The 11,140-nt window shown below is 37.4% G+C and overlaps 1 protein-coding gene across 1 annotated transcript; it reads right to left on the reverse strand.

Moving 5' to 3' along the window:
- Window positions 1-8,854, reverse strand: LOC132838346 (uncharacterized). The gene is made up of 17 exons (XM_060858624.1): window positions 8,801-8,854; window positions 5,737-5,846; window positions 5,329-5,434; window positions 4,950-5,167; window positions 4,519-4,650; window positions 4,164-4,331; window positions 3,911-4,047; window positions 3,415-3,526; window positions 3,235-3,315; window positions 2,197-2,376; window positions 1,974-2,064; window positions 1,762-1,839; window positions 1,508-1,568; window positions 1,191-1,229; window positions 917-1,104; window positions 616-800; window positions 1-479 (listed from the first exon to the last, which is right to left on the reverse strand). Exons 3-17 carry the CDS (start codon window positions 5,348-5,350, stop codon window positions 237-239), a joined length of 1,935 nt encoding a protein of 644 aa, XP_060714607.1. The 5' UTR covers window positions 5,351-5,434; window positions 5,737-5,846; window positions 8,801-8,854; the 3' UTR covers window positions 1-236.
- Window positions 8,855-11,140: the final 2,286 nt, after the last annotated feature.

The raw sequence follows: 11,140 nt of genomic DNA on the forward strand, positions 1-11,140 counted from the left end.
TCATTGTGGAAAACATTTTATTTTTTACAAACTTATACAGTATTTGTTTCAAAGGATTCAACTGGAAATTAAAAAAAATCTGCAGTGCTAGTTATCATATTCATCCTCACTGTCATCCTCATTGTCATCATTATCACTATCATTGTATACCAGTGTCTGTATGCTTGGCATGGGGAGGGCCTGACACAAGTGGGGGTTGTCTGCAGGAACAATGTCTGGTACATGTGGGTGAAACATCACAATGGCTTGAAGTCGTTTTCTTTCCAGCTGATGGAGACGTTGAATGAGAGCAGCTTTTGCACCAGGCTGCTCAGTGTCTTTGATGGCAGAGCACAGAAAGGCTGCTGCTGATGGAGATGTTCAGTTACACTTTTCATTTCTTGGTAAAGCATGCGCTTTTCCTCAGCTGCCCGAGTCTTCATATGCAAGGCATCAATCCCTCGCCTTTTTAGACTCCTCGAAACATTATCTTCTTCAATCTAGGAGACAAAAGAAAACAAAGTGCTATGTCAATGTTACCAGGTGGTTTCTAATACGATTGGCAGGTAGTTAGTTTGTCAGATGGTTACTAGAGTGACTGCTGTGTGGTTACTAGGGTTAAGTAACTATACTTACAGTGTCATCAAAGCAGAAATAGACATGCCAAGAGGGATCACATGCTTCCTGAAAATCAATTGTCGCAGGGAAGATGCTCATCTGCGGGGGCCATTGAATGCTGTTGTATTCTTTTATTGCCTGTCTCAGTCTCTTGTTGGAGCTTGCTACCTGCTTGGAGAGTCTAATGGCAATGCCCTGCCCATCTGAAGCAAAGTTAGGAAACACGCATGCAGAAAAATGAATGTATTCATTTGTATTATAGTCCTTTTTAAGTTGAAACTTAATGTTTCATTGTATCTACTTATCCACAGCACTTTACCTGGATATTTTCTTTTCAGGTGGAGGAGGACTGCTCTCTCCCTTGATTCAGTTCTAGCCTTGCAGATCAGTCGGCCTCTGAGCTCACGGTCCACATCTTTAAGAGTAGACTGGAAGTCTGAATCAGACTCTTGCCATCTTCTCCTAATGTGGTGTTTTTTCTCCATGTTCAGCAGAGAGTCCTCAATTCTACAATGGTCAGCAAATAATTATTATTAAATGGTATGTACACACTTGATCAGAGAACAGTAACAGACAGATTACTGCTTACTTACTCTGTTTCACCCTCCTTGTGTGACTCTCGAGTCCCAGATCTACACATTACAAAAAGTTCAGTAGCTAGCAAGCAGAAAGCATTACTGTGGTACACCTGACCAAACATATGTTACAAGTAAGGCCTTGGTGGTAATTGATTACTAATTACACCACATTCAAGTATTGCAGAATTATTGCAAATCTTCATTTATAAGCACTGGTGACAGTTTCCTTAAAAACTATGCTGTTACTATGATCACATGTTGAAGCACATCAGCAGGGCACATAAAGACAGCTGTAATTACCATAGTCTTACATAAACACATTAAACTCTTACTTGAACTTGTAGAACTGAATCAGTCTGATGATGTAGTCCCTTTTCCATCTACAGACAGTGTCTGGAGAACAAATAAAGAAGACATTACTACCACTCTAATAAAATAATTAATTTCATGTTACTTCTTCACATAGCTTACAGGATTATATTTTATTACTGTACATGGAAAGGTAAGTCTAACATTTGCAATATTCTTTGTTAATAATATTCATGACCTTCTTACAGTATTCAAGACATTAACTTAAGTTCCTTACTTATTGGTTTCTGTTTCTGTTGGGCTAGCTCCATCTCCCTTTTTTTCCATCTCTCCATGTCTCCTTCAGAAACCAATACTACACAACAAAAATAACAGAAACCAAGACACACGTCAATCCTACATACTCTTGTGCAAAATGCACTTGTAAATGGAATGTAAAATTCTCCCATCTTCAACTATTGTTACCTGCTTCTTATGTGTATTGTTTACCTGGTGCCTCTCTGATGACAGAGGAGATATCTTCTTGAGCGAGAATCGATATTTTCTCTGCTTTGTCTAGTCTTTGCAGGAGCTGCACTTCCGAAAAGACGGTTTAATCTACTTATGCTTCCCAATTTGTGTGTGATTAGCTTCACTCCAGAAAATATAAAATGTATAAACAGTGAACAACCAGCACAAAATTTTGAAAGGTTATAGAGCAGTGGACAAACCTTAGGTCAGTTGATTTCCTCCATCCATAATGCAAAAGGGCATCAGTCAGTAGGTCAAGGCGATGAGATGGAGTCATCTCCTTTGTGACTCTGGCAAATCTTCGGAGGAAAGACCACAGCCTTTCCATTCCTTCCCCATCTGTGAGCCCAAACCCATCGAGCCGTCTGGTACTGTACTTGATCTATGATTAAAGCAAAGTGGTAAAATATCACATACTGTACACTGACACTGAGCATGATCCTACTGCTTATAGTGATCACGGTTACAGTGTTCAACCACTTACATGAATCAAAAAGCTTGGGGCAGAATCATTCCTATAGAAATGCTGTGTAAATAATTTGTTTATAGTAATCAAGTAGTCCACCTACGATGTTCATATTGGGCATGTTTGTGTGTATATGCATATGCCTGCTGTGCGCAGTTGCGCGTCATGTGATGTTTTCCTTTACTCACACTGCTGTTGTCTAGTGTCTAGTTATTTCCCACCCATTCCTGCGCTGCTGGTGTTGTTATGGGACTTTTATGGTGCATAATTAAAATCCCCGCACTCTCACAGCAGCAGGTAGGTATACTGTATGTAATGTAAGTGGAGTGTAATGCCTTCACCTTGACCATTCAGACAAGGCCCAGAGCAGGAGAGGGCCTTAGGGGTCAGCTTATGTTATTTTATCTTTAAATTAATAAAAATAGCAAAGCTGTTCATTACTTTATATTCATGTAATTATTATAAAAATTAGATGGTAATCTGCATAAAAATAAACAAAGGAAGCTAAATTGGTTAAAACAATCCTCTGCTTATAGTGATTAGTTTGACCCAGACAGATTTGAGATAAGCAGTTCCACTGGATTGTCCTACACATTGCATCTCTGAAACAAGTTTAGACAAACACCAGGTTAGAAAAATGTTAGCTTAAAGATTATTTTTAGGCATTTCTAACTAATTTCAGCTTTGCAGTGCATAGACAGGAAAAATGGAGTGAACAAGGAGTGAATTATGTGTGTAACATGTCCTGATGTCCCTATGACGTCAATGAATTACCTGGCAGGGCAATTTGTGTCCATAAACATGAAATGCTGGTACGGCCAACGAGATGTTGTGTGGTATGCCCTCCCCGGATTTCTGTTTGACCACAGTATGACAATTTTGAGTTGATGTGTCAAGGTATTTTCTCAAAACAATAATTCAGTTTTACACAGAAAAAAAAAAAATGGTACTTACCTGCAAATGTGAGGCAACAACACAGGCAATGTCATAGACTACTCGCAGTTGTATGTTCTTGTCCTCACATCTTTGAAGTAGCGCATCGATGACATACAGGGGATAGGCTAATCTATTTCAACACAAAAATGTTAATGATAAAACACTTTATACTGAGGAAAAGTTAAAAATAATTATACAATCTCCAGCATCACAATCAATACCTAAATACTCAATAAGAACACTCAGAATGATCCAAAACATTTTTCATGTTTTCTTATATTAGTGAATATTATAGAATTGTGGTAAAGTTTACATTTTGTAATATTTTGGAATCTCTAATATACATTCCATGAGGTTTATATTTGGTGACTAAAAAAAATGAAATAAAATATGGCTTATGTTAGGGTCATGCTATTTTAGGCATTTTATGAATAGCTAGAATCAAACAGGGGAATTATCATTCTGGAACACTGGGTAAATAGTAAGAGATGTCACTACAATGGCATAGACTTGCCGTTCTCCTTGGCTCATGTTGACAAACATTAGGGGCATTTCATGACGACAGGATGCTCCAAACACTCCTGTAACATCAAGTTTCTTTGCTTGTTGTTGTGACCTCAACACATTGCCAGCCTTAAAGTTACTGCAGTCCTAAAGATTTAATAAAAACATTGAATTTATGGGAGGAATAATGGTCTTTTTCCACAAGTTAAATCTAATATTTTATGGACTCCGACCTAATAAAGTATTCTGCAACTATGACTAACTTCGTGAGGCTTTGAGCTGTCAAGATGTGATAGCAGGTAGTCCTCTACATCCTTTTCATCAACAAACATGCGGGTTCCATGTAATGGCTCAACCGCACTTGTCCCTGAGCTTTGCTTCCTCACAAGGCCAAAGTTGGCATCCAGTGTCACGATCATATCTCCATCCGCCTAGAAAACAAACAGTTACAGTAATCCTGGTTTTGTGTCTGCACCAGGTTTATACACTTATGCTGTTACTGTTTTATTATAATACTTTAACCATAATTGCATTTTCCAAGACCATATGGCAATTGATATCTGCAAATCAGATAATTCTGTATAATCAAAAAAGAACCATGTTAGAACTAGAACCAACCTTTGGACATGCTGGGCATGTGGTCCCATCATCTAATTGTGAGCAAACATCTACCGAACTTCTTTGTCTGAAGTGGTGATGCCTAAAATGGGATATGGATTCTCCCACCAGGGCTCTGTAAAGGGTGTTGACCTACGGTATAAGCAGCAGTCAGTGAAAACATTACAGGTTCACATATTACATCTGGTGATGGTGGTAAAAACACTCAGTTGTTATTTTATAGAAAAATATTTTGCACAAAAACTGTTGCACAATATTGTTTTACCTCAATTATCTTGTTTTTGTAATTGTTTGAATCAAAATTTAAATTGAAAATCAAAAACAATTAATTGTACAGCCCTACAATATGGACTCGTTAGTCTTCCATGAAAGTAACGGAAATGTTCACTTCACAGACAAGGCTTCAAACTGACTTCTGTAAACTGACTTACCTCTGCAAGTGTGAGGTTATTTTTCCAGCGCAGGGTGTTGCAAAAACCCTCAACAGAAACCTGACACTCCAGTGACAGACAAACAAAAAGCTCAAGCAGAGGGATGGAGAAGGCTGTCTGGGGCTTGTCGGCTGTTGCTGGCCAGAGCCCATACCTTAGCAGTGTGCAGGTTTCTGGTTCACACGCACACATATCGACTGTGACAGTGCAGAGCCGTCCTGCCAAATTAAAAGAGGTAAATAAAGATATAAACAACTACTACTATTGAGACTACCATATCAGCATAGACTAAATCAATTGAGTGTGTCACCTATAGCTTAATGATTGATATTATTGGAATCAGGATTTAAAGCAAGCAGGATTTTGTAAAATGACAAACCTGTGCTAACAATGACCTTCATGTCCTTTGTGTACACAGTATGGGTGTTATGGCCTTCAGGTAAATATAGGAATAACCCCAGGGAGGATGGCTCATCGTAGGCATTCTGTAAGAAAGATTTTAAAACTCAAGACATTAACACAGAGGTTCTCAACTCTGGCCCGCGAGATCCTCTTTCCTGCAGAGTTTTGTGCCAACCCTGATCAAACTCACCTGCCTGCAATTATCTGGTATTCCTGAACACCTTAATTAGCTTGCTAAGGTGTGTTTAATCAGGGTTGGTGCAAAACTCTGCATTAACAGTTGATACGACATAGTACCAAAACAATTTAGAAAGAATCGAATGAATCTGTTGAAATTACTGTGACTTTGCTGTCTGTATGTATGAACATATGCTATTTTACTTACATTCCACTTATCAGGAAGATGCAGTGAATTTCTGTGAGTCCTCTTCAGACAAGCCTCACAAAACACTGCAGTGGTGCTGCACTCAATGCACCTATAATCAGCATGTTTTTCTAGGCAGACAACACACTGGGTTGTGATTGGTGCTGAACATTCAAACGACACCTTAAGCATGTCATCCTTGACTGCATCCCAGGCATGAAGCTCTCTCTTCTTTGCCTTACTGTATGCAGTCTCAGAATATAAACTACAGCTTGGTGCCACATCGTCAGGTTCAGCCTGTTGAGGCGTAATAGATGTGGAAGGGTCCAAAGAGTGGGTGTGTTTGGAGTTGGGCTGAGGAGGAGCTTGACCAAGGTAAGAAAACTTTGCAGAGCCCGTGATAGAACCTCCTCACCACCTTAATCTTAACATTCCTGAAGCGTGTGTGCTTAACAGCTTTTCCCATATCTGAAATCTAAATATTAGGCAATTATTAGATAAAGCAAAGTGCAACCCATACTGTACTTTTTTATCACCGCCTAAAAGACTGAAACGCATCAGTAAACATGCGATGCAGGTGAGGTATATGTATTTGGTAAGATAGATAGAATAGATTGATAGATAGATATATAGATAGATAGATCGATAGATTGATCGATCGATCGATCTTTAAGGTGGCAGTAGCTGGTTTAAGCTGGTCCTCCCAGCCTGGCAAAGATGGTTAAGCTGGTGGGTCACCTGACCAGCTAAGTCCAGCTTGACCATCTTAAAAGTGACAAAAACACATCTAGACCAGCTTGCTACACCAGCTAAAACCAGGCTGAAAGACAAACTAAAACCAAGTTATGCTGGTTTTAGCTGTTTTTAGGTAAGGATAAGGCTATTAACGTAATATATAGCATTTACAACAATTACAACACGGTTGTTATCTCAGGTCACGCCACTTTAAAACACATTTTCTGTTCAGGCATGTAAAACATGCTTATAAAGTTAATGCTCACATATGTAAAGGGCTAATAACGTAATACAGTAATCCCTCGCCACTTCGCGGTTCAAGTTTCGCGGCCTCAGTGCATTGCTGATTTTTCAAAAATATTCATCAAAAAATAAAAATAAAAACGGTTTCCCAGGATGCCAGACAAAGAGAGAAACTCTCTCAGAGGCTTTGTACATACCCACGGGCACTCAGACAAGGCACATGATTGGTTCCCGGCGCGAGATCTGAGCTGATTGGTTGCGCATCATCGCATCCTCTCCCAGCTTCTTCCCTTGTTTTATCTCGGCACTCTCGTTCACGCTATCAACTGTGTCTCGCGTATTGTGTTCGAAATTAACTTTTTGTTAAGCCCTTACAATGCCTCCTAAGCGCCGTGCCCCTGTGAAAGATTCCTCTAGTGAGCACAAGAGGAAGAGGAAGATGATGACCATCAGTGAAAAGGTCAAACTTAGGGCCAATCCTACTTTGCGGATTTTCACCTATCGCGAGGGGTTCCGGTCCCCATTAACCGCGATAAACAAGGGATCACTGTATATAACGTTTACTAACACGATTGCAGCACGGTTCTTATTTCATACCAGGCCACAGGCACGTAATAACATACTAGTAACGTTAATGCGCACGTATGTGACGTAAAGATAGGCTAATAACCATAGGCTATATACCATTTACAAACACCATTTCAACATGGTTCTTATTTCATACCATAGATATCTACACTTAGATGTCGCTTTGGGGTTCTAAAAATGCATCAAAACCGCCGCCATCTTGGAACAGGGGTCTTGTACTTCAAATTCATGGACGATGCCGGACTTTTGTGCTGCGTTTGGATGTTCAAATGAATGAAATCTAAAAACCAGACAGCAAGGGATTACATTTCACAAGTGAGAATGTGTTTTATGATATTGAATGTTACGAAATTATATTTCTGGTTACGTTGGTTTCTTTCAGTCCTTGGTTAACGACCGCAGCTAATTCATGCTAGTTACCCTTTAGTTTTGTAGATTCCAAAGCTCTTAATAAGGAAATTAAAAATTGACCCATGCTTTTTTGTTTAAAGGTGAAGACCCAACTTCATGTATGTTTTGTAAGATTCCCTTATCTGTCAAACATATTTTATTAGATTGTCCTGGACTTAACACAAGCACGTTCACTTAAGGACATATTTAATGAGATTATGCCTGAAAAGGTTTTGAGTTTTTTTTATCGTATGTTAATTTAAAAAAACAAGTATAATATGACTTGCTGTTTATATTTGTTTTGGTTTTATTGCATTTATATTATATTTGTGTTTTTGTAATTGAATTTTTGCCATGAAAATAGCTTTGATTGCTGACATGGCATTAAATAAAATAATCTGAATCTGTTTGTAGATTCCCAAGTGATAAACAGAGATGTCAGTCATGGACAATAGCACTCAGGAGAGAAGGCTTCGAGCCAAAAGACTGCAGCTTACTGTACAACTGTCATTTTCGTCCTGAAGATTTACTAGCACTATGCATTATATTTTGGAAAAGTAGATTATCTTAATATCAAAAACTTAAATTTTATCTGGACTCAATGATAAATACATGTCTGACCGTTGGAACGACCAAAAAAAACTAGAAAATCGCATTCATGACGATTTATGATGATTTTATTTCTTTGCCTACATTTACACTGATGCATTAAAGAGGAGGGGTCCCCTTTCCAAGATGGCGGCTCTATTGACGCATTCGTTCCAATGAACTGCCGTAGCTAAGGCGACATCTAAGTGTAGATATCTATGATTTCATACCAGGCCACAGGCACGTAAAAACATACTAGTAACGTTAATGCTCACGTATGTAACGTAAAGATAGGCTAATAACGTAATATATAACGTTTACAAACACCATTTCAACACGGTTCTTATTTCATACCAGGCCACAGGCACGTACAACATGCTAATAACGTAATATATAACGTTTACAAACACCATTTCAACACGGTTATCTCATGTCAACACTCATGCATCGCCGCCTTAAAACACGTTTTCTGTATTGTTTTCGCTTATTGGCTAATTAATAACAGTTTAAATGCTCTGTTTTATCATTTAATTGGTCTTACCTGAAACAATTAACCAGGAAAGTGCCCAACGTTGCCGCGTTATCCAGTCGACGTCCAGTCATCGGTGAACTGGATTCCCGGTCAACTGGATTCCTCTGAGTGGATCTGGAGTCTTCTCTTGTAGTTGTATTCATTGATTGAGCATTTGATAGATGATAACAACCTTCTGAGCCTTCCAGTAGCCACAGCATGCCCCAACTGGACCATATCGATGGTCCCATTAACCACTGATAACATCCATTCAATAGTGTGATAACATTCGAAGCGGGTGCCTAATCTAAGAAATGTGTGAAACATGTTTTTGATGTTCACAGATTGCTCCTATCACGCTCGCTTAGAGACTTTCCCCATCAGGAGTGTTGTAAGAGAAAGAGTGAGAACGGTTAGACAGTCATACAAGAAATGCATAGTGTACACAGTATGCAGAGTGTAATAAAATATTTAGAAACCTCCTTGTGTGTTGGCAATACATACTAAACATACCATAATTGTTAGATAGATCATTTTTATGTGTTTAGTCTTTTTGAATTACAGATTAGGAAGGAGCTTGTGCTGAAAAATTCATTATCAGATGCTGTAAATATCAACAATGACCCTTTGTATCAATGAAACTCAGTGCCTATAACCAATCATAATAGCCTTATGCTAAGAATTGAATTTATGTGTTTTAATGCTTTTTAATTTCTTGACAGGGCAAAGCAGAAATGTTGGTTGACTGGGAGCCCTGTCCAGTATGGTATGTATTCCTCTGTTCTTCTGCTTTATCAATTATTGCATGCATTATTAAGTTACTTTATCTTGTTAATTTTTATTTATTTATTTATTTATTTTTGGCTACAATGATTTGTTATTAATCTGCTCTGTTTCACAAATGGTGGTGGTAGTTCATAGATGGAAAATTAAACTGTTATACTTACATGTTCTGTAATGATGTGTGCTTTACCCTTGTTAAAAGGTTTATTGGAAACACCCAAGTACAAGTTCAAAACAAATTTCCTTCTTTTTTTTTAGTGGCAAGGAGTGGGCCAATTCCTGGCAGCCAAAGGATTCTCTTCAAATGAATAAAAATAAATAAAATGTACAATTGTAATCCATTTTGGTTTCTGCCTATTTATTACATTTTTTTCTGTAATTTATTTTTATTATTTATAAATTATTATTATTATTTATTATTTATTACATTTTTTTTTGAAGTTGTATCACATCTTTCTGTAGTGGTGAAAAGATGAAAATCTCCAGTAAATGTGACAAATGAGGTTTAACCCCAAGCAGGCTTAAATAGAAATATACTTAATCCAACTCAGTTTCCTTTTCAGGTGTCACTCAGAAACATGTTTTTATATGTCATGATTATAAATTAAATGTTATTTTATTACAGTTTACATAATTAATAATAATTTGTTACATTTATATGGTACTTTTCTGTGTACTGAAAGTCAGGGGCGGTTCTAGGGTCTCATCTTTAGGGGTTTTAGCCCTCAGTGAGAATTTAAAAGAAGAAGAGTTTTATATTATATATTATATGACTACATAGTAAGACAAAAGTTATGGTATTATTAAATGGCAAAAGTGGACACCAAAATTTTATGCATGATGCAGTCATTAATAAACTAATATTCACAAGACACAAGACCAAATCAATAAATGTTATTTTTATTTAGTATTGAATGGATTGTTTGCATTAATTTTGTGCTATCAACTCTGGTAATAATGGTGAAATATCACTGGTATTGGTATAACTGATCTTTTTTTAATGTCAACACATGACTGTATATATATTATAGTTACACACAAATCTGTCTACATCAAGTTCACTACTATAGCAGAAACATGCAGTAGTAGTACAACTTTTTATAACTGTACCTCCAACAAACTTTGACTTCTGGAATGATATAAAATACATCCTCACAATACATACATTTTAAAAGAAAGGTCTCCAATTAAATAATGAAAACTACTATAGAAGTATGTTTTCATTTGAAAAACATGCTTTTGTGGGAGAAACAGACACAAAACACAACCTTGCAAACAATTTGAACACAAATAGCATAACATTGTACAACCTCATGAGTGCCAAATTCCCTGGATTTGTGAAAATCCTTTGCAGTTAATTTTTATAAAAAACCTTCTATAACCGTCTTTGCGGTTTTCCGACGATTAACGTTATAGATATCAGCATCTAGATTTTCAGCCCTGCATCACCACCATTATCTAGACTCCATGCCAAATAATATTGGTTTCAACTTCTGCATCTGGTCAGTAAATTGTTATGATGACTCTTTAAGCCTTTAGTGAATAAATAGTCATTTGGTGTATTTTCATTTGTATTTTTGTCAAAGA

This window comes from Tachysurus vachellii, chromosome 22 (genome assembly GCF_030014155.1).
Source record: "Tachysurus vachellii isolate PV-2020 chromosome 22, HZAU_Pvac_v1, whole genome shotgun sequence".
In the NCBI taxonomy this organism is placed as follows: domain Eukaryota; kingdom Metazoa; phylum Chordata; class Actinopteri; order Siluriformes; family Bagridae; genus Tachysurus; species Tachysurus vachellii.

Bases quoted from the DNA above. Each gene is read 5' to 3' on its own strand.
- LOC132838346 (XM_060858624.1), bottom strand. From the start codon at position 5,350: ATGAAGGTCATTGTTAGCACAG. The intron at 2,065-2,196 runs AGGTTTGTCCAC...ACCGTCTTTTCG, and splicing joins GGAGGAAATCAACTGACCTA to GAAGTGCAGCTCCTGCAAAG. The intron at 1,230-1,507 runs GTAAGAGTTTAA...TGTAATGTGTAG, and splicing joins ATTCAGTTCTACAAGTTCAA to ATCTGGGACTCGAGAGTCAC.